We start from the raw sequence: 21,679 nt of genomic DNA, 5'->3' as shown, positions 1-21,679 counted from the left end.
GGAGAAGAGGTTACTCTAGTAGGCTTCAGCCGGCTGCAGGCGGGGGCGTGGCGGAGGGCCCTGCAGAGCCGGCAGCAGCGGGCGGCGCGGCGAGCGCGGCGCTGCAGCCATGGCGGGCGGCGTGCGGCTGCTCGGACTGTCGCTATTGGTGCTGCTGGCGCAGCTCGGGCCTCAGCCCGGGCTGGGCCGGCCCCGAGAGCGTCTCCGCGTGCGCTTCACCCCGGCCGTGTGCGGCCTGCGTTGCGTCCATGGGCCCACCGGTTCCCGCTGTACCCCGACCTGCGCGCCCCGCAACGCCACCAGCGTGGACAGCGGCGCACCCGGCGGGGCGGCCCCGGGGGGACCCGGCTTCCGCGCCTGTGAGTGCGGGGTGGTGCTCCCCTGCGAGAGACTCCGGGAGGGAGGAGGTTCCTGGGGGATGGGGGAGACAACCCCCCTGGGAGAAGGAGCCCAGATTCTGGGTGTGGTAGTGCTGGGGGACGCCTGTGGTACTTAAGGAAGGGGGCTGCAAACTCCTGGTTTGGGGAGTGGGTCCCGAGGATCCGTATTTTGCAAGCAAGGAGTGTTCTTGGGACCTGTGGTGTTCCACGTGAGGGGATTGGGGCCGGCTTTCAAGCCTATTGAGTCAAACTAAAGATCTGGAATTGAGGGGTCGGGGAGTGTTTGAGAAGGGGACCGGTATTCAGAGGCTCTGCGTAATGGGTTTTCAGAGCCGCGTGGGGTAAGAGTCTGACCTGGGATAGTCTTTGAGTAGAGGGCTTGGGATAGGGAGACCTATGAAGGGGAGGTGAGGAAGGCAAATGTCTGTCTTTGCAAGACTTGAGTTGCACGGGTCTCACGTGCCATAAAAATATAGATAGGCCTAAACTAGGGGTGCCCCAGGGAGGGGGAGGGTCCAGAGGCTTGTGCTCCCCAGGTACTTCTAGATGTGGGGAGCCATGGGGCTTCAGGTGAAGGGGGAGAACCCACCACCTGTCGCTCCAGAGTGCAGAGATGGGCAGGCTCTCCAGGGTCTGGTCCTCCTTGCCCCTCACCCCCTCAGGCCCTCCGGAGCGGGGAGTGGGGGCCCCTGGCGCAGAGAACTCGCCCAGTCTGGCCCCCAGCCAGCCCAACCCCAGCCGACGTGAGCTCATCTCCCGCCTGAGCCCCCGCCCTCTGCCACTCCTCTCCTCCCCTTCCTCCCTCCTTCTTTTGCTCCTTCCCCACCCAGGCCCAAAACACACCCGTGCCAGGCGCCGTGCCCAGGCTGGTGCCAAGCCCCTGGAGGCACAAGGAGGGACATATAAAGGGGGGGCTGACCTTGGCAGGACCCCGGTGTCCTCGGTTCCCTATTACTCCAGGAATGTGGGCCATAGAGTTGGCCTGGCCCATGTAGTGGCACCCATTTGGCCGTGGGCATCTGCAGGGAGCTGGGGTAGGGTTTTTACACTCAGCCCAAGAGAAAGCACAAAAAAGCTTTTGGAGGCTGGGAAATGCCCTTAGACCAGGCTGGCTTTCTACCCCTCCCGTCAGAGACCCTCCCCATTTCGGAATTTTGCTTCATACTTCTTAAACCTCTCCTAGGCCATGTTACTTAAGGATCACCATTAAATAACCTGGAGTCCTCATCTGACTTTTAACTAGGGGAGTTTCTGTCCCAGACCCTAACCTCCCTCCCACCCCTCTAAAACAGACTCCATATACCAGCTCACAGCATGCCACTCATCAGGGAATACGGGTATTGTCACTCAGTTACCTGTCTCCACTCCACTTCCAGGAAAACCCCCACTTTAACAACCTTATACAGTGGTAACTTCCCTCCCAGAGGAATTCTACCACAAGATTGTCATTTTCTTTTATTTCTAGTGGAGCTTCTCCCAGTCCCATCCTAGGGATTCCTGAGTTCTGCACAAGACCTGCCCTTCCAGTTCACTCTCTGCCCAGGAACTTTAGATCTTATCTACTTTCAGAGAACCCCAGATGTGGTCCTTATTAATAGATTCTTCCTCCTGAGGGTATTCCACGGTGTGCTGCCCACAGGGAGCCATTAATCAAATGACTTGGGCACCTAATCCCACAGCTGGGGGCAGTTTTCAGGATATCTTAGAGTCCCATTCAGTTGAGGTTTTCGTGTGCTGGGGACTTCCAGGAATTCCACTTCACCTAATTTCAGTTCTCAGCATTCAAATGGGTCATCCATCCCCCAGAAGGCACTAGAGTCCTGTTTTCTAGGTAGCTGTTCCCCCAGAGGACATGAAAGACTCCTTTGGTTGAAAGAGAACCCGTTTCCTCTGAGCTGGCCTACCCCTCCGTCCCAGAAACCTTGAGCGGTCTTTCAGCCCCCCAGTACTGCCCTCCCGCCAGTCTCTTCCCAAGAACACCTACCCTCTGACCCTTGTAAGTTGAGGTGACCCCCCTGTGCTTTCCTCTATTACAGTTGTAGCTCAATATCCCATACATCTCCCTGGGCCGCCGACTGTCTGCCCCTTCCTTCTCTGCACAGCTGCTTCCAGCTGTTTTCAGCAGCCCCGGGGGAGGAAAGGGGGGCGGGTGCCCTCGAAAGACACGTCCGGCCTCCTTTGGCTCAGCCGACCGAGGACTCCCCAAGGGTCCGGAATGCTGAACCGCCGCCCAGCCCCCGCCGCGCCCCTCTCTTTGTTTACCCCGCCGCACAGCTGGCAGTGCCCCGCCCAGAGGTGGCCAGGGGCCCAGCGAGGGCGCGCAGAGAAGACGCGCGTTCCCGCCTGTTGCTCCGCCCCAGTGCTACCGGAGGCGGGAGGGCAAAGCTGGAGCTCCAGGGGCCGAGTCCAACTCAAAGAGAAATGGGGGGCGGGACCAAAACGCCCGCCTGCCGCGAGGTGCGGTGGGCGGGGCTAGTGAGCCTAAGCCAATCAGCCAGGGAAGGGAGTGGGCGGGGCCAGGAGCTGCAGGTTAGACTCAAGAATTTAGAGTCCTGCAGGTAGGAAGTGAGGTGGGCTGGACTAGGAAGGGGAGTGTGGCCAATGGTCGGGGCGCGAACGTAGGGGCCTGGCTCAGGGAGGACGCAGGAGCGTCCAGAGAATGTTAAGGAGAGTGGGAAAGGAGCGAATTGTTCCCAGGACTGGTTAAAATGTAGAGTTGAGGGAAAGGGCCGGCGTCAGAGGGGCTAAAGCAGCGGAGGACCCAGACAGATGACGGAACGGATAGAGCTAAACGTTACGAGCAGCGAGCGGGTGGCTGAGCCGATGGAACCTAACAGACGGGGAACTGCAGAGTAGGTGACAGGAAAGTGCAAGAAGAGCCGGAGGGCGTGGTGATTCAAATCGGAAGGCTGAACTACCGAACCGTGCTCAAGCCCTAGGCCATAACTGGGGCGGGGTCACAAGGCAGTTGAGAGGATGAGATTTAACAAGAGTGATAATGCCAGGGTCTGAACTGGCCTGGCGCATTGGCTGCAGGAATTTGTGCCTGGCTCGGTGCGCACCTTGAGTATTCTTATTCTTCCCCCCACCCCAGTCCTTTGCCCCTTGATCTGTCACAACGGAGGCGTGTGCGTGAAGCCTGACCGCTGCCTCTGCCCGCCAGACTTCGCTGGCAAGTTCTGCCAGTTACATTCCTCGGGCGCCCGGCCCCCGGCCCCGGCCATGCCAGGTCTCACTCGCTCCGTGTACACTATGCCCTTGGCCAACCACCGCGACGACGAGCATGGTGAGGAGGGTGTGGCCCGGGACCCTCCAACCTCCGGCCCCTCTCAAACATATACCTATTGCTCTTTCCCCTCTCCTGCTGCCTTTGGCTCGCCCTTCCTCCCACTTTTAGTCCCTGCCCTTACGAACCCTTGTAGACCTACTGTGCCTGCCTTGCCTCCCGCCAGGCGTGGCGTCCATGGTGAGCGTGCACGTGGAGCACCCGCAGGAGGCGTCGGTGGTGGTGCACCAGGTGGAGCGCGTGTCCGGCCCCTGGGAGGAGGCGGACCCCGAGGCGGTGGCCAGGGCGGAAGCGGCTGCGCGTGCAGAGGCGGCCGCACCCTACACAGTGCTAGCGCAGAGCGCGCCGCGCGAGGATGGCTACTCGGATGCCTCGGGCTTCGGTTACTGTTTTCGGGAGCTGCGTGGAGGCGAAGTGAGAGTAGGCCGGTGGGGAGGGGCCGGGAGCGCGCCTCGGCGCGGGAGCTCGCTCACCCAGCACTCCCCACAGTGTGTGTCGCCATTGGCTGGGCTCCGGACTCAGGACGTCTGCTGCCGAGGGGCCGGGGTAGCTTGGGGCGTTCACGACTGTCGGCCGTGTTCCGAGTACCTGGGTAAGCCCCAGGCTGTCCCCGAGGAGCTCAGAGCTAGGGAGGGGTGAGAACCTCGCCTCTCCTACCTTCCCACCGATTAATCCCATTTACAAATTCTAGCCGCGAGTTTGTGGCGATCATGTCCAGTCTAGATCTATCCTTTCCATTCTAGGACCACCCGCCCTGTTTTCTGACTTTGGCCTCTCAATTTAAAACCTGACTTTGCGATTTGGCTCCACCAATGTACTCCTCCAGCCTTCTCTGGTTACCTTCTTTGACGCTTCCTAAGGGCTGTGCTCAAGCCTTGCCCAACACATTTTGGTCCCTCCCCTCATTTTGTCCCCACCCCTTTCGTTCTCCATCCACCCACCTGTCCCAGGCCCACCTTCTCCTGTCCACAGGGACCTCCGACAGAGTGGGTTCTCCCGATGGACCTTGTCCAACCGGCTTTGAGAGGGTTAATGGGACCTGCGTAGGTGAGGAGGAGGGGGGAGGGTAGGGAGAGGCTGGGGGGGTAGGGAGAGGCTTGGGGGGTAGGGAGAGGCTGGGGGAGTAGGGAGAGGATGGGGGTTAAGGAGAGGCTGGGGGGATAGGGAGAGGCTGGGGGGTAGGGAGAGGTTGGGGAGACCTGGCCAGGATCAAGCCCCTATCTGACTTCTTCCTCCTTGGCAGATGTGGATGAGTGTGCAACAGGTGGGCGCTGCCAGCACGGGGAGTGTGCCAACACGCGCGGCGGGTACACCTGTGTGTGCCCAGATGGCTTCCTGCTCGACTCATCCCGCAGCAGCTGCATCTGTGAGCTACTGAGGGCTGAGGGTGGCTCCCGAGTCTGCCCTGACCTCAGAGGACTTCTTGGAGCACTGCTGGGCCCTTAATTCCCTCATACCACCGTGCTGGGACTGCCAAATGCCCCTTAGAGAGGCTTAGATCCCTCAGAGCTTCTAAGACACTCCTACACCGGCAGATGACTCCCGGCACCTTCTGCAGATCCCCCAAGAATCTCTGCTTTTTCACATTGAAGATTTCTTCAGATTCTTTCAGATCCCAGATCTATTTATCTCTCTCCATCACTAGATCTTTTTTTTCTTTTTTAAAGAATTATTTATTTATCCATTCATTTTGTGTGTGTGACCAGCTCAGCCCACCAGGGGGCGGGGCTTGCTGGCATGTGGTGCTGGGGGATTGAACCGCCGTCCCTGTGTTTTGCTTAGCTTATCTTGTTCTAAGTAGGTGCTTTAGACCACTGAGCCATCTCACCAGCCCTAGATCTTTATCATGAGATCATTTTCAATGTCTCTCATTCAACCCTCAAAATCCTCTCAGACCCTCCAAGCCCTCAGAGCTCCCCCATATCGCCTCAAATGCCCTTCAACCCACAAAACCCTCCCTGCGACCATTCCCCTATCTCCCAGATTCTGGTACTCCCCACCCTGGCCCTAAAGAATTTCTTCCCCCTCTGCCAGCTCAGCATGTGATCTCTGAAGCGAAGGGGCCCTGCTTCCGGGTGCTGCGAGATGGTGGTTGCTCACTCCCGATTCTTCGAAACATCACCAAGCAGATCTGCTGCTGTAGCCGAGTGGGCAAGGCGTGGGGCCGCGGTTGTCAACTCTGCCCACCTTTTGGCTCAGGTGGGTACCTCATGCAGTGACCATCCCTACTAGGCCTAACTCCCAGAGGAGAGGGTGGTCTGGGGCCTTCCTTCCTGACTGGAGGATCTCTGAGCTCAAACCCAAACATGCTCCCAACCTGAGACCTGCTACCTTCAAACTGGACTCCACCAGGACCCCTCCCTCATCCTTGGACCTCACCCACACCACCATGGGGTTAGGCTGTGTCTGCCGAGCATCCCTTCCAGCCCTTGAGATTTGTCACCATATGCCAGGGTTATGGCCAAGTCTGCTCCTGGCAGTCTAGCTTCTGCCTAAAACAGCCCCGCCAAGGATTGTTTCCTGACCTCCAGCTCAGGCCCTGGAGCTCCAAACCAAACCTTGCCCTTAGTGCCAGACCATCATCTCAAAAGAGTAAAGCTGTGGCCCCCTTTAACCTCTGAGATGTTCTGTTTGTTGGGCTGCTCTACCCCATGCCAACACCTAAGCCAAACCCTTAAGACACCTCAGGCCAGGCTATCTCCAGCCAAGATAGCTTCTAGACTCCTGATTTTTATCTCTTCTGTTCCCATCTCCTTTCTTGTCCGCCTCCTTTCCTATTCCCAGAGGGCTTTCGGGAGATCTGTCCAGCTGGTCCTGGATACCACTACTCAGCTTCTGATCTCCGCTACAACACCAGGCCTTTGGGTCAGGAGCCACCCCGAGTGTCCCTCGGCCAGCCACGTGTTCTGCCGGCCACTCCTCGATCACCCACAGGTTAGGTGGCACCTGGAGGAAGTGGAGGTGACATTTTCAAGGGGCCACTCAATCCCAGAGGGAAAGGAAAGAAGAGTGGGCAAGCCTTAATTCAAGTCTTCACTCCTGGATATCCATTCCTTACTAGGCTATCTACCCACCCATCGCCCGGAGCCTCGGCCTGATCCCAGGCCCGAGCCTCGACCTGGCCCTGAGCTTCCACTGCCCAGCATCCCTGCCAGGACTGGCCCTGAGATTCCTGAGTCAGGTTAGGCAGAGTGAATTGAGGGTATTGGTGGGGGTGTACACAGGAAGTGCTGGCATAGAGGATCTAAAGCAGACATGTTAGGAAAGAACAAATGGGCATAAGGAATGGGTAGGAAGAGATAAAGAGTTGAAGGGTGGGGTGATGGATCAGATGCTAGAGTCAGAACTGGTTCAAATTCTGTTCACTGAGTAAATCATCTAAACTTTGGAGACTCAGTTTCTCAACCTATAAAATGGGGATCATTGTGAGGTCTCAGTGATATGTTTCTGAAGGACTGGGCACACAGTAAGTGCTCAGTTAGTGTTACGTAAATTATATTTTGCCAGGGCAGTAAGAGTATATCTCAGGTGGGGGTTGTAGAGCTATACATTTTACAATAGAAAACTTGGAGTGGCATTGTGGGCCAGTTTCAAGGACAAGATCTGATGAGAAAGTGCCATGATAGAGTGAATTTTCTAAGGTTGTGTCTGGAGAGGACATGAATGAAGTGCTTTAGGCAGAGATTAGACTGAGATGGAAGGGCCAGAGGAGTTCAGAGCTTGGGAAACTTGGCTGGTTGATCCCTGCAGGTTCCTCTGGCGTGTGTCAGCGCAACCCCCAGGTCTGTGGTCCCGGACGCTGCATACCCAGGCCCAGTGGCTACACATGTGCTTGTGACGCTGGCTTCCGGCTCAACCCTCAGGGCACCCGCTGCATCGGTGAGCTGGACAGAGGCAGGACGGGAGGGGGAGCCCTGCTCTGTCACCTGGTGACCAGCCTTTTCTGTGTCCCTAGACGTGGATGAATGTCGCCGTGTGCCCCCGCTCTGCTCTCCCGGGCGCTGCGAGAACACGCCGGGTAGCTTCCGCTGCGTGTGCCCCCCAGGCTTCCGAGCCGGCCCGCGAGCTGCGGAGTGCCTAGGTGAGAAATCCACCCTGTAGGATCCAGCTCTCGATTTGGGCCCTCCTTCCTTCCCCACTCAGCTCTAGTGCTAGAGCTGCTGATCCCGCACCCGCCCTGCCCCCAATTTGGGCCTGCTCCGGGGCTCCCGCTGGAACTCTACGCAGGCCCAGCCTTCTCTCCAGCCACCCCCTGGTCCCGCCCTGCCGAATACGCCCCTTCCGTCGCCGACTCGCTCCAGCGCTCAGTTCGCGCCTTTGTCCTACAGCGAGGCAGCCAATCTGACCCTGACCTGATTCCAGCCCTGCCACGCCAAAGCATCGTCCCCAAACTGCCCTTTGCTTTTTTTTCTTTTTTCATTTTATGTATTTGGTACAAGGTCTCATTATGCAGCTCGGACTCGTAGTGACTCTCCTGTTTTCAGCCTCCCCAGCGCTGGGATTACACCCAAACTGACCTTTCTGTAGTGCAAATCCTACCTTCATTTCTTCGTTCCATCTGTAAAGCTACCCTTCCCACTCATGCGTGCCTAGGGCTTGCGCTCCCCAATTTACCTCTTTTCCCGGTGCCCCTCTTTGCCTCTTTTCTGGCCAGACCCTCAGTCATTTTCCTGCCCTCCGGACAAAAATCCCTGCCTGGGCCCAGCAAGCGCAAGGTTCCGAGTTTGATTCCCGGTACAAAAAAAAAAAAGATCCCTGCCTGCGTTGTAAAAGGCTACTCGCTGAAAGCCCCACCTACCACCCCGGTCCCCTCCCCCTGCCATCTCCAGCCCGAACTGGGCCCCGCCCCTGCCTTGCCACCGGCTTGCCCCTCCCACCACCCCTCCCGCCCCCAGACTTCTATCTGCGGACTCTGCTCCAGTCCGAGACACCGGTTTTCGTCCACAGATGTGGACGAGTGCCACCGTGTGCCGCCGCCGTGTGACCGCGGGCGCTGTGAGAACACGCCAGGCAGCTTCCTGTGTGTGTGCCCTGCTGGATACCAAGCTGTACCCCACAGAGCCAGCTGCGAGGGTAAGGGACTAGAGCCGAGAGGTGTGCAGGGAGGACAGACAGGCGACAAAGGATGAGCAGTGGGGCAAAAGGAGGCGACTCGATGGAGACAGGCCAGGTTGTGAGAACTGGATGAAGAGCCACTTGTCTGTAGACAGATGGGGAAGGAGAGGCCGACTGGTGGAAAACAAAGGCTGAATCATGGAGGACAGAGAAGCAGAGTGAAAAGAGCTGGAGACACCAGTAACTGGGAAAAACGATAGTTACGGAGGATAAAGAAGATTGACTCCTGGGGCATAGAGAGGAAGAGTTCACAGAGCCATCGAGGCCACTTCAGGGGGATTGATGACTGACTGGTAGGGAGGAGGAATGAAGGGAGCAGGGTGTGGAGTAGGGTGCAAGCAAGGAGGAGCAGCAGTGACTCTGGTCTCCTCATGGTCTCCTCACCATGCAGATGTGGATGAGTGCATCCAAAGCCCTGGCCTCTGTGGCCGTGGGGTCTGTGAGAACCTGCCCGGTTCTTTCCGCTGTGTTTGCCCGGTTGGCTTCCGAGGCTCAGCGTGTGAAGAGGATGTGGATGAGTGTGCGCAGGAGCCACCGCCCTGCGGGCCAGGCCGCTGCGACAACACGGTTGGCTCCTTTCACTGTGCCTGTCCTGCTGGCTTCCGCTCCCGGGGACCGGGGGCTCCTTGCCAAGGTGAGGGTGCTGGGTCCATTCCTGCTGCACCATCACTTGCTGTGGGGACTGGAGAGGGGCATTCCTGTCTCCTCCCTTTTTGTATAATACTGTGGGAATCCTGCAGGGGGACAACTGAGGCAGGGAAGGCAACATGGAGGAGGGGCCTGGCCATGTGGAGGCAGGTGGGGATGGAGGCCACCTTCTCAGCCTGACTGGTCTCCTTTGCTCCAGATGTGGATGAATGTGCTCGCAGCCCCTCGCCCTGTGCCTATGGCCGGTGTGAAAACACAGAAGGAAGCTTCCAGTGTGTCTGCCCCACAGGCTTCCAACTCAACTCTGCCGGCTCCGAGTGCGAGGGTGAGGCCGGGGAGGGAGGGAGGAGCAGGGATGGGGGAGGGGAGGGGCTGTTCTTTCAAGGCCCTCCTCTTCCCCGCTTCTCAGATGTGGATGAGTGTGAGAACCACCTGGCATGTCCAGGGCAGGAGTGTGTGAACTCACCTGGTTCCTTCCAGTGCCGGGCCTGTCCTGCTGGCCACCAGTTGCACCGTGGCAGATGCACTGGTAAGACCAGGCCCTTCTGGCTATAATAACTCGAGACCTGAATCAGGTTCCCTGAACTAGCTTGCGACCCTTGACCTGGCCCACAACCCAGACCTGGACTTCATCCCTCCCACCCCCATCCCCATTCCCACCCCATACCTGAACCACAACTCCCATAGCCTTACAGTGACCCCTGAACCAGACTACAGTCCCTGACCTTGTCCATGACTTTTGAACCCCAGTGTGCCTCTTGATTCCTGGGATGCAGAAACACTCAACTTAACCATGACATCTGATCCTAACCATGACCCTTGCTGATAACCCCTGACTACATCTCCCATAGCAGCTGTGAACTTCCTGCCTCTGACTGAATGTGACTGTGACCCTAACCATAACCCTTCCTACAAACCTGAGCTTTGATTCTATCCCTTTCACTCTCCCTACCCCTTCTCAGAGTTTCTTCCCTGGAACTTAATTGGATCAGGACCTCTGACTGCGTCAGATTTAAGGAAGAATTATAGACTCTAACCTCTGACCAAAATTGGTCTCCGATTCCAGTCATTTGTACTCGTTCAGCAGAATCTCATCCACTGATCCTGGTTTATAATACTTGACCCATTATGCTACTTAATTTCTGGTCCCTCTGCCAATTCAGAGTTTCTTCCCCTAGGGCCGGGAAGATGGCTCAGTAGGATAAGCACTTCCCTGGGCAAGCGCAAGGGCCTGAGTTCAATCCCCAGTTTCGCAAAAACAAACAAACAAAAAAACCTAGGGGGCTTAGTTGTTTAAAGCACCACTTGTGCAAATGCAGTCATGCCTCAGGGGACTGCGGTTCTATCCCCATGCCCACAAGCCAGAACTAGCCAAAAGAAAAAAAAAAAAAAGCTTCTACAGTTTCTTCTCCTGACCCCAGGCTCCTAGCATAGAGAATTCCCAGACACTCACCCCAATTGGAGTTCTAATCCAGGTCCTCAGAACGGAGAACCTCCTTTTGCCTTATCCACATCTGCCACAGAATCCTCTGTCTTTCACTCGGGACACTTTCCATCATCTCTCCAGACCCTTCTGTTGTAAGGGTGGCCCAAATCTGGACCCCTTGTGAACTCCACTCCAACAGATGTGGACGAATGCGATTCCGGCGCTCCTTGCGGTCTCCACGGCCACTGCACTAACACTGAAGGCTCCTTCCGCTGCAGCTGCGCGTCGGGTTACCGGGCACCGGCGGGTCGGCCCGGGCCCTGTACAGGTGGGCAGGGCGGGGCCTCGCTGGAAAGCCTGGGAGTAGGTTCTGTTCCCAGGGCAAAGGACGCTGAGAGGCAGAAGCTGGGGGAAGGGGTCGTAGGAAGAATTTAGGCACAGGTTACGTGGGTTACGGCTTGGGGCGGGGTTACAGTTTAGGGGGCAAGGTTCAGTGGAGGGGGGCAGGCCACCTGGCCCTGCAATCAGCTCTATGTCAAGCGTATTCTAGATATCAACGAGTGTCTGGAGGGCGACTTCTGCTTCCCCCACGGCGAGTGCCTCAACACCGACGGCTCTTTTGCCTGTACTTGTGCCCCCGGCTACCGGCCTGGACCCCGCGGAGCATCTTGCCTCGGTCAGTACTTGGGCTGGGTCTGGACGCGGAAAGGGTGGGCTTATAGCAGGAAAAGGCGGGACAATGAGACGAGGGTGGAATGGGGAGTTTGAATTTTTGGCCCGAGGTCCCGGCGTCCTGGGGGCGGGGCTTTCAGAAGTGGGTGGGTGGAGATCTGGAGGGGCGGGGCTTGGAAAGGCAGAGGGCGGGGCCCAGAACGTAAAGCAGAGGATGAGGTAGGCGGGGTCTCGGGTACCTCTGTCCTACAGACGTGGATGAGTGCAGTGAGGAGGACCTTTGCCAGGGCGGCACCTGTACCAACACCGATGGCTCCTTCGAGTGCATCTGTCCTTCGGGACACCGCGCCGGCCCAGACCTCGCTTCCTGCCTTGGTGAGAGTCCCCGCAGAGCCCTGATCCCTCCTTAGTGCCTCTGTAGCCTTCCCTACTCTTTTCTGCATATTGTGCTTCCTGCCCTTTTTTCTTCCACTCTTTCACTCGCCTCTGCTTCCCTACCACCCTTCTGATCCAGCTGTCCTCTTCTGGACTCCCTCTTTGCGTCTTCGGCCTCCCCTGCACTCCAGTCTGACTGTTCTGCCTCCCCTTTTAGACATTGATGAATGTCGAGAGCGTGGCCCGGCCCTGTGTGGGGCCCAACGCTGTGAGAACTCCCCAGGCTCCTACCGCTGTGTCCGGGACTGCGATCCTGGGTACCACGCGGGCCCCGAGGGCACTTGTGATGGTAAGAAGAGCCTTCCGAGTCCTCACACGGGTTGCTGGATCCTTGGCGGGGGAGGGGGAGAAGCTCGAGAATGGGCATTCTGTCCTCACCCAGTGGATGTTCGCCCATCCTTTCAAAGCCATGCTGGAAGTGGTGCTGGGAACCTTGCCACTTTCTCTTGCAGATGTCGATGAGTGCCAAGAGTACGGTGCAGCGATCTGCGGGGCACAGCGCTGCGAGAACACCCCTGGCTCCTACCGCTGCACACCAGCCTGTGACCCTGGCTATCAACCCACGCCAGGGGGCGGGTGCCAGGGTGGGTGCCCCTGGGGCACTGGGTGGATATGGATGAGATGTGGAGGGCGCGGAAGGTCCACAAATGGCTTTACTCTTTGTTGGTTGCAGATGTGGATGAATGCCGGAACCGGTCCTTCTGCGGTGCCCACGCTGTGTGCCAGAACCTGCCTGGCTCCTTCCAGTGCCTCTGTGACCAGGGCTACGAGGGGGCTCGGGATGGGCGTCACTGCGTGGGTAGGGGCTCCAGGGAGGGGGCGGGGTGGGAGCGCAGGGAGACGCTGGTGAGGCCCAGTGGTCTCCATAGACCTGGAGAAGTCAGGGTTGTAGAATTTAGGTCTTGGAACACACTGTCAATTTCATATCGTTCAAAACTGTTCTAACAGGGGCTGGGGAGATGGCTCAGTGGAATAAGCGCTTCCCTGGCAAGCGCAAGGGCCTGAGTTCAATCCCTGATTCCACAAAAAAAAAAAACTGTTCTAATGACAAAGGATAAAACCCATAGTCATCTAGGTTTTTATTTTTTTTTAAAGAGTTTTTTTTTATTATTATTTGTGTGTGTGTGTGTGTGTGTCCAGCTCAGCCCACCAGGGGGCGGGGCCGGCTGGCATGTGGTGCTGGGGGATTGAACCGTGATCCCCGTGCCTTGCCAAGCTTGTTCCAAGTAGGTGCTTTAGACCACTGAGCCATCTCACCAGCCCCTAGGTTTTATTTTTGTGTGTGCCTTAATATTTTTTGCCAGCATGTTATGGGGAAAAATTTTTGAAGAATTATAGAATGAACATAACCCATAATCTAGACTATTATTTTGGGTGTGGTAGTGCATACCTCTAAGCCTAGCACTTGGACGACTGAGGCAGGAATTTAAGGCCAGCTTGGGTTACATACTGAGTTCAAGGACAGCCTGAACTGCATAGTGAGATCCTGTCCTAAAAAAAAAAAAAAAACAAACAAGCAAAAATGCATAGCTGGATGTGATGGCATAGGTCTGTAATCCTAGCACTCTAGGAGGCTGAGGCAAGCAGATGGAAATATCAAGCCAATATAGAATAAAATAAGATGGACTGGGAATTCATCTCATTGCACAGGCCCTCAGTTCAATCCTTAGTACCATAAGGGAAAAGAAGGAACTGTATGGAGGAGTACAGGATTCTTGAGGGAAAATCAGGGTTTATTACCAGAAAGAAAGTGTATGATGGGGCCTGGCTTATTAAAAATGCCCATTATGTTTGAAAGCTGAGATTCTGGGATCATAGAGACCTTTATAATCATTGACCCGCTCTTTCGTCTTCTCATTCACAGATGTGAATGAGTGTGAAACACTACAGGGTGTGTGTGGCGCTGCCCTGTGTGAGAATGTCGAAGGCTCCTTCCTGTGTGTCTGCCCCACAAGCCCTGAAGAATTTGACCCCATGACTGGACGCTGTGTACCTCCACGGACTTCTGCTGGTGAGACTGATGTGTCTATTTCACTGATGGCTGCTGGTCCTGTAGGAAAATGGTGTGGCCTGACCACCGTTCATGTGGACTGCTGCCACCAGTTATATGCTACTGTGCTAAACAGCGACAAAAACTTTAGAACACGAGTTTACATGGGTACTACTAGTACACTTTAAGGAGATGGAGATCCTAACTCTGTGACTCTGTCAGATTCTTTCATTCAACAAATGTTCAAAGAGCATCCACTGTGTTCTGGCCTGCTGAGGAGCTGGAGCTTCATGAATCAAAGGAACAAAGGAGGGGATGTCGGGAGATGAGGCCAGAGGAAGCAGGTGCCAGAACATACTGCCTTACCAGGGTCAGGAGGCTGGAGTTTGCCCACTCTCGGTTAAAATTTTTCAGTAGGAAAGGTATCTAATCAGATTTGAACACTCCTCTCCAGCGCTTGAAGGGTGACCCTAGAGGCTGGTACCCTATCAAGCGAGGACAGCCTCCAGGGTAGGGGCCACGGGATGGAGGGGGAACACCCCAGAGGCCAAGAGGACAAGCTGTGGAACTGTAGGTTGGGAGCCTGTCCAGGGCAAGGTCCGAGCCAGAGAGGTATGTGCCAGATGTGAAGACCCAGGAATGCATGCAGGAAGCCAGGGAATCTCCCTCCCCCAACACTGTAGCTTCCATGCTAAAGAGATACCCCCAGAAGTGTAGGATGGGTAGGTAAAAGGGGCATAAATACTAGAGCTGAAAGTGGCTGAAGGAGATAATGTCAGAGGAGTAACAGGTGTAAATTCTGATGGCTCTCAGCCTCAGTTTCCTCACCTATGGTATGGGGCAGGGGGGACACACGGCTCCACAATTGACACTGTGCTAAAGTTCTTATGTTTCCTTAGGCACTTTCCCAGCCTCCCAGCCCCAGGCGCCTGCCAGCCCGGAACTGCCAGCCAGGCCACCCCCGCCACCTCCGCCCCGAAGGCCCAGCACACCAAGGCAGGGCCCTGTGGGCAGTGGGCGCCGGGAGTGCTACTTTGACACAGCGGCCCCTGACGCATGTGACAACATTCTGGCGAGGAATGTGACATGGCAGGAGTGCTGCTGCACGGTGGGTGAGGGCTGGGGCAGCGGCTGCCGTATCCAGCAGTGCCCGAGCACGGAGACAGGTGGGCCTGGATGGGTGGGTAGGCATAGGGCTGAGGGCTTGGGGAGAGCTCAAGGGGTGTAGGGCTGGGTACTGGCCCTGCCATAGCAGAATGAGTTGCCAGCCCTGGTGGGCATGGGCGGGTTGGCCCTGAGACATGGGTGCTGACAGGCAGGCCCCTGAGGACTTGGGCAGGGGTAGGAGTAGGCGCAGCAGGGGTTGGGACTTGGGTGACTGAGCTGAGCCTTGTCTCTGCAGCTGAGTACCAGTCTCTGTGCCCCCATGGACGAGGTTACCTGGCACCCAGCGGAGACCCAACCCTTCGGAGAGGTGAGGCCAGACTTGGCCAAGTTAAGTTATGTCTGTTTCCTCCTGTTCTCTTTTTCTCTCCTTCCCTTCCTCCCTCCCTCTCTCTCTCTCTTTTTTTTTTTTTTTTTTTTCCCAGAGCTTTTGCACTGAGTTGTATTCATGTTCCTTTTTATTTTATTTTAAGACATGGTCTTTCTTAAGTTAGCAAGTTGCCCAGGCTGGGCTGGAAATTTCAGTTCTCCCAACTCAGCCTCCCAGGGTGCTTGGATTCCTGGTGGAAATATGAAGTTCTTATTTCCTTTATCCCTGTCACTCACCCTTTCCCTTCATGAGTCTGCACCTCACCCTTGTCCTTTCTCATCTTCTGGGGCTCCACTACTGTCTCTGTCTCAGCCTGCCTTCCCTGGTCCTGCTCTGCTGTGACACACTCCCCCAGGAGTGCCACACACCTGCCGGCCCCCATCTCGCTCCACTCTTCCTGCAGATGTGGATGAATGCCAGCTCTTCCGAGACCAGGTGTGCAAGAGCGGTGTGTGTGTGAACACGGCCCCAGGCTACTCGTGTTACTGCAGCAACGGCTATTACTACTATGCACAACGGCTGGAGTGCATCGGTATGAGCCCCACCTCCCCCACCCCACAGCCCGGGCCCTGCCAACCCCACGCTGGAATGTGCCCATCGCCCCGGGAAGTACTTCCTGGCGTCTAGACTCCATGTATCACACTGTCAATGCGCTGGAGAGAAACTTTGCAAAGGATGAGGAGGGTGGAGAGGAATGCTGCCTCGAAACCACCTCCTTCACGCTTCACTAGACAATGATGAGTGTGCCGATGAGGAGCCAGCCTGTGAGGGCGGCCGCTGCGTCAACACCGTGGGCTCCTATCACTGCACCTGCGAGCCCCCACTCGTGCTGGACGGCTCGCGGCGCCGCTGTGTCTCCAACGAGAGCCAGAGCCTCGGTAACCCCGCCCCCTCCACCCAGCTCCTTACCTCATTGGCTCAACCCCAAGGCATCCCCACCCTCTGCCACACCTTCGCGGAAGGCCACGCCCCTGTGCTCTTTGGCTAGATCATGCCCCCTAGGACCCCACAGGCTGACTGGAGTCGGGGCTGTCTGGAGACCCTGTCTTTGTGAGGCCAGCTGGCCTGGTGATTGAAGGAGAAGCTTTAGGAAAGGCGAAGGCTTCAGGGGCAGTTTGCCAACTTACTGGCTTTTGTGTGCACATGCACATTGCTTATCGCCTCCTAGATCGCGTCTTCCCTTTTGTAAACTGTGTAGAGATCCTGCCTTACAGGGTAGAATTTGTCTAAGGACAGAACGAAGCTGAGGCCTTCTAAATGCTAAATGATTGCTGCATGTTAGTGTTTCTGTGTCGTCTCTTTCTACCTCTCTGTCCTTTGGTTTTTGTATGAATCTCTGACAGTCAAGGTATCTCTCTCTCTCTCTCTCTCTTTCTCTCTGTCAGGGGCTTCTGTAGTGCAGGCTGGCCTTGAACTCACTTATGTAGCCCAGGCTGTCCTGCCTCAGTCTCCTAAGTGTTGGGATTACCGACATGAGCCACCACCATTCTGTTTTCTTGAATTAATTACCTTTTTGAACGTTTTGTCCCTGTTTCTTTGGCTCCTTTCTCTCTTTTTGTGTCCCTCAAACTTTTTCCCTTAATAGGCCTATTAAGGAAGAGGCAAGTGGCTGGGATCTAGCAGGGGACAGGGATCCAGCCTTCTGGAAGACCTGAGTGCCAGCTGACCCTGATGTATATTGTCGCCTCTTGCAGATGACAATTTAGGAGTGTGCTGGCAGGAAGTGGGGCCTGACCTTGTCTGCAGTCGCCCTCGGCTGGACCGGCAGGCGACTTACACAGAGTGCTGCTGTCTCTATGGTGAAGCCTGGGGCATGGACTGTGCCCTCTGCCCTGCGCAGGACTCAGGTACTGCCACTGACCCTGGAGGCACCCAGGAGCTCTGCTCCACAGGCTCCAAATCTGCCCCAAACTTGCCCTCTTAATGTCCCATGTCATAGGTTGTCTCAAAATCTTGATTTCTCTGTCATATTTCAAAGACGAAGTCTGGGTGATAGAAATTCCAAGGCCCGGCTTGGCTTATCCCCCATTTCAGTCCTGTAAATTCCTGAGATTTAGTTTCTTGTATCCTCAATTCCTGGTCTCTAAGACCCGAAGATACAGCCCATGAGATGCCTTCTCCCGAATCATGGAGCCTTACATCTCAAATACAGTTGTCTGGACCCCACTGCCCTGGCCCTCAGACTGCCTGTTCATCACCCCACAGACCTCCAGATCCCATGGCCTTGGATACCCATCCACGTCCAGGTGCCTAAGACCCCAAGACACAGCCCTGGAGATCTCTGAGTCTCCTAAAACCCACCCCCTTGGGAACTCATTCTCAAAGACCCAAGTCCCAGTTCCTTAGATCTCTGGGTCCCCGTGGCTCAGCCCGGCTTATGTATCCTGGCCTCTCAGCCTCCATTTGTAGACCCTGGTTACCCAGTCCTAGTCTATAGAACACCCATTTCTTCAGGTCCATCGTCCTAGCTCCCATGGGTCCCCCAGTTCCAGCACCCAGGAATCTGATCCTCAGCTGTAGCCTTCAGTACCCTGGATCCTAACATCTCAGTGCCCAAACCCTCAATCCTGGCTCCAAGACCCTGGTCCTGCCCCTCCAATCCAGCCCCTCCTTTCAAGCTCCTCAAACCCCAGGCCTCTTAGAGCTTCTGCTCTGGGCTTGTCCTGCTGGGGCTGGGTGAGAGGTGGGGGCACAGTCATGCAAGGGCTGATTGTGTGGCTTGGCTCCTGTTCACAGATGACTTTGAGGCCCTGTGTAATGTGCTGCGTCCTCCTGCGTATGGCCCTCCGAGGCCAGGTGGCTTTGGACTCCCCTATGAGTATGGCCCAGACATAGGCCCGCCCTACCAGGGCCTCCCTTATGGGCCTGAGCTGTATGGACCACCTGTGCTGCCCTACGACCCCTACCCACCACCCCCTGTTCCCTTTGCCCGCCGGGAGGCCCCTTATGGGTCACCGCCGTTCGAACTGCCTGACTTTGAGGATGATGGTGGCCCCTATGGAGAATCTGAGGCTCCTGCTCCATCCAGCCGGGGCACCGGCTGGCCCTATCGGTCCCGAGACACACGCAGGTCCTTCCCAGAGCCCGAGGAGTCCTCTGAAGGTGGAGGCTATGCTGGTGAGCACTTTAGACTGACGACCATGATGAGAGAGGAGAGAGGGAGGGAGGGACAGGGTCGGGGAAAACAGCAATGGAAAACGGTGCAGTGAGGAAGAACACCAGTAGTGAGTTGGGAGGAGAAAAACTAGGAGAGCTTCGTGAGATTAATCTGGCCCCACAGCACCCTTGCAGCCCTGGAATGGGAGGGGCAGTTCATTTATTTTGGTATTTAAGATTAAACCAGGGGACTACTTAGTTACACCCTCAGCCTTTTTAAACTTTTGAGACAGGGCCTAGCTAAGTAGCCCAGATTGGCTTTGAATTAGGAATCCTGCCTGGATCTCCCAAGTGCTGGGATTATAGATGTGTGCCACCATACCCAGATAGGAAACAAGTTTTTTTTGCTTTTGTTTTTTTGAGATTTTGTTTTTTGTCTGAGATGGGTTTCACTGTGAAGTTCAGATTGGCCCTGAATTCACTTTGTAGCCCAGGATGGCCTGGAACTCACATGGATCCTCTTGCCTTGGTCTCCTGAGTGCTGGGATTACAGATGTGTGCCACCATACACAGCTAAGAGGAAATTTAGAATGGAATCAACGGAGCCAGGGTCACAGACACTGTAGCAGGGATGAAGGGACAGAAAGCGGAAATCCGAAATCTGGAGTCACCATGTTTCTTTGTTCACTGTAGGTGCCCTGACTGAGCCTTACGAGGGGCTGGAAGCAGAGGAGTGCGGCATCCTGGACGGCTGCGCCCACGGCCGCTGCGTGCGCGTTCCCGAAGGCTTCACCTGCGACTGCTTTGACGGCTACCGCCTGGACATAACCCGCATGGCCTGCGTTGGTGAGGGCAGGAGGGGTGGGGTCGAGCAGAGAGGGTAGAAGCTGTGGCGAGAAGTGGGTGGTCAGGGAAGCCTACGGAAAGGCCCAGGCCATTCGGGGCAGGGCTGCGGCCATTCTAGCCGAATGGTGGGGCTCGATGAAGGGAGGATCCCAATGCGGGGAAAGCAGGGCTTGACCACAGGTCTGGGTCTGGATCTCCTCCTCCTGCTGCCTTGGGCAATTTGCGTGCTTCAGAAAGCCTCTGTCTTCCTGTCTATAATGTGGGAAAAGGAATTGTGTCTGCTTAGCTTAGACAGGGAAGTCCCAGTGACTACATCAGGAACTCTGGATGAGTTGGGTAGTCCTCAGGTTCATTCCACTTGCTGTGTGAGTTACTTTCCTCATCTGAAAAAAGGGCATAGTTAAAGAGCTAGTCAGAGCTAGGCAGGGTGGTGCACACCTGTAATCCCAGCACTCGGGAGGCTGAAGCAGGATTGTTGCCAGTTCGAAACCAGACTGGGCTACAAAGTAAGTTCAAGGGCAGCCTGAACTGTAGAGTTGAGATCCTAAATTACGACACTGAACATCAGTGTCGCTGGTTTACAATAACACTGAAGCCTTTGTGTTAACCAGTAGCTGAGAAGCAGTAGAGGCTGGGGTGCCCAAAGGCCTTGTCTGGCCTGGGAACCCATGTGGCATTGAGGCTTATGGTGACATTGGGAAAGGGCTTTCGGACGCTGAGCCTCGGTTTGCTCAAACCTAAAACAGGACCCATATAGCTACCTCATAGGGTTATTAGGATGATAAAGTTAGCAGTAGTCACGTGCCGATACACGTGTCTGATACAGGGTAAGCGTTTACTCTTGGTGCTACCAACATCGGTAATATTTTCTGTAACAAAAATCCGGTGACAGCCGACAAAGCCATCACAGAGAAACAGAACAGGAAGCTGAGACACAGGGAAGTTAAGCCAGTCTCCTGGGTCCACACAGCCAGCAGGTGGCAGTGGCCAGGTTGACTTGGAACAAATGACTCAAAACATCTGTGTAGTATTTTCTTGCCCCAAGTGCCCCAGGGTCCTGGGAGGCGGGCTTCTGGGGCCCGCGCCTTGAGCAGTACCCTATCTAACCCTTCCCTAGACATCAATGAGTGCGATGAGGCAGACGCGGGCTCTCCTCTCTGCGTCAATGCGCGCTGTGTGAACACGGACGGCTCCTTCCGCTGTGTCTGCCGCCCGGGATTCGCACCCACGCACCAGCCGCACCACTGTGCGCCCGCGCGTCCCCGCGCCTGAGCCCATCCTCACCCCTGCGCCCACCCCCACCCCTGCGCCCAGGGCCCTGCCGTGCACACTCGCAGCCGGTCTGTGCGCGTGCGCACAGGGATGGGGCCGGCTGGGACCGAGTGGACAGATGGTGGACAGCACTGTTCGCTGCCCAGCCACCCCCAGCCCCTCCCACCGGCACCCTGGCCCTAGCCTAGCCCTTGGCTCCCTTAACATTTCCTCACCCTTTTATAAAATTTTCCATTAAAAACTCCTATTTTGTATTTTTGCCTCCGCCTGCTTTTTCTCAAAATCTGGTTCCAGAGTTTGCTCTTGGAGTCACTGAACTACATGCGCACCACTCTTGACTCCTGGGTAGACGCAGTTTCCACGACTATGGCCTAATCCATCTCTTTTAGCCTCTACTTGTCTCCTGTCTTCATTTATCTCTGCCTGATTTTCTCTGCCTGCTCTGTCTCTGTCGTATTCTCTCTGCCCTTTGTGTGTGGGTGTGATGGGGGCTGGATTGGGCCTTGGCACTGAACTTCACCCAAGCCTGTTCATTCTTTTTTTTCTTTTTCTTTTCTTTCCTTGTTTTGGGTTTTTTTTTTTTTTTTTTTGGCAGAACCTGGGATTGAACTCAGGCCCTTGCGCTTGCCAGGGAAGCGTTTATTCTACTGAGCCATCTCCCCAGCCCCTTCTTTTCTTTCTTTTTCCTCCATTATTTATTGGATACAAGGCCTTGCGATGTAGTTCAGATCCTCCTGTCTCAGCCTCCCCAGTGCTAGGATTACAGGCGTAATGGGCCAGCACCACATGCAGTACTGGGGATGGAACTCTAGACCTTGTGCTTGCCAGGCAGGCACTTTGTCCACTGAGCTATCTCCCAAGCCTTTTTAAAAATTCTTTTTTTTGCTTGTTTGTATATGCTTTGCTTTTTTTGTTTGTTTTGGTTTTGTGGTACCAGGGATCAAACTGGGTACCTTGTGCTTGCCAGGGAGTCACTTAA

At 55.8% G+C, this 21,679-nt stretch overlaps 1 protein-coding gene across 2 annotated transcripts in view; it reads left to right on the top strand.

The window, feature by feature from the left end:
* The window catches only part of Ltbp4 (latent transforming growth factor beta binding protein 4), a 26,027-nt gene extending 5,073 nt beyond the window's left edge, over window positions 1-20,954 (top strand). The window contains exons 1-30 of one of the 2 annotated variants that reach the window (XM_004647981.2): window positions 87-359; window positions 3,475-3,666; window positions 3,833-4,080; window positions 4,156-4,258; window positions 4,639-4,713; window positions 4,910-5,032; window positions 5,701-5,865; window positions 6,451-6,600; window positions 6,728-6,847; window positions 7,417-7,545; window positions 7,622-7,747; window positions 8,614-8,739; window positions 9,173-9,415; window positions 9,629-9,754; window positions 9,839-9,958; window positions 11,055-11,183; window positions 11,406-11,531; window positions 11,780-11,902; window positions 12,120-12,251; window positions 12,415-12,546; window positions 12,636-12,761; window positions 13,827-13,973; window positions 14,852-15,118; window positions 15,355-15,426; window positions 15,890-16,018; window positions 16,218-16,364; window positions 17,181-17,333; window positions 18,223-18,603; window positions 19,276-19,428; window positions 20,546-20,769. In XM_004647981.2, coding sequence (XP_004648038.1) covers window positions 110-359; window positions 3,475-3,666; window positions 3,833-4,080; window positions 4,156-4,258; window positions 4,639-4,713; window positions 4,910-5,032; window positions 5,701-5,865; window positions 6,451-6,600; window positions 6,728-6,847; window positions 7,417-7,545; window positions 7,622-7,747; window positions 8,614-8,739; window positions 9,173-9,415; window positions 9,629-9,754; window positions 9,839-9,958; window positions 11,055-11,183; window positions 11,406-11,531; window positions 11,780-11,902; window positions 12,120-12,251; window positions 12,415-12,546; window positions 12,636-12,761; window positions 13,827-13,973; window positions 14,852-15,118; window positions 15,355-15,426; window positions 15,890-16,018; window positions 16,218-16,364; window positions 17,181-17,333; window positions 18,223-18,603; window positions 19,276-19,428; window positions 20,546-20,700 — 4,668 coding nt within the window. In that variant the 5' untranslated portion in view covers window positions 87-109 and the 3' untranslated portion in view covers window positions 20,701-20,769. Of the gene's footprint in view, window positions 1-86; window positions 360-3,474; window positions 3,667-3,832; window positions 4,081-4,155; window positions 4,259-4,638; window positions 4,714-4,909; window positions 5,033-5,700; window positions 5,866-6,450; window positions 6,601-6,727; window positions 6,848-7,416; window positions 7,546-7,621; window positions 7,748-8,613; window positions 8,740-9,172; window positions 9,416-9,628; window positions 9,755-9,838; window positions 9,959-11,054; window positions 11,184-11,405; window positions 11,532-11,779; window positions 11,903-12,119; window positions 12,252-12,414; window positions 12,547-12,635; window positions 12,762-13,826; window positions 13,974-14,851; window positions 15,119-15,354; window positions 15,427-15,889; window positions 16,019-16,217; window positions 16,365-17,180; window positions 17,334-18,222; window positions 18,604-19,275; window positions 19,429-20,545 lie in introns of those variants that run through there. The other variant, XM_004647980.2, reaches the window with a different exon arrangement.
* Window positions 20,955-21,679: the final 725 nt, after the last annotated feature.

Source organism: Octodon degus, unplaced genomic scaffold (assembly GCF_000260255.1).
Source record: "Octodon degus isolate 3935 unplaced genomic scaffold, OctDeg1.0 scaffold00344, whole genome shotgun sequence".
Classification (NCBI taxonomy): domain Eukaryota; kingdom Metazoa; phylum Chordata; class Mammalia; order Rodentia; family Octodontidae; genus Octodon; species Octodon degus.
The sequence above is the reverse complement of the archived record's forward strand: the minus strand, read 5'-3'. Positions and strand labels throughout refer to the sequence as shown.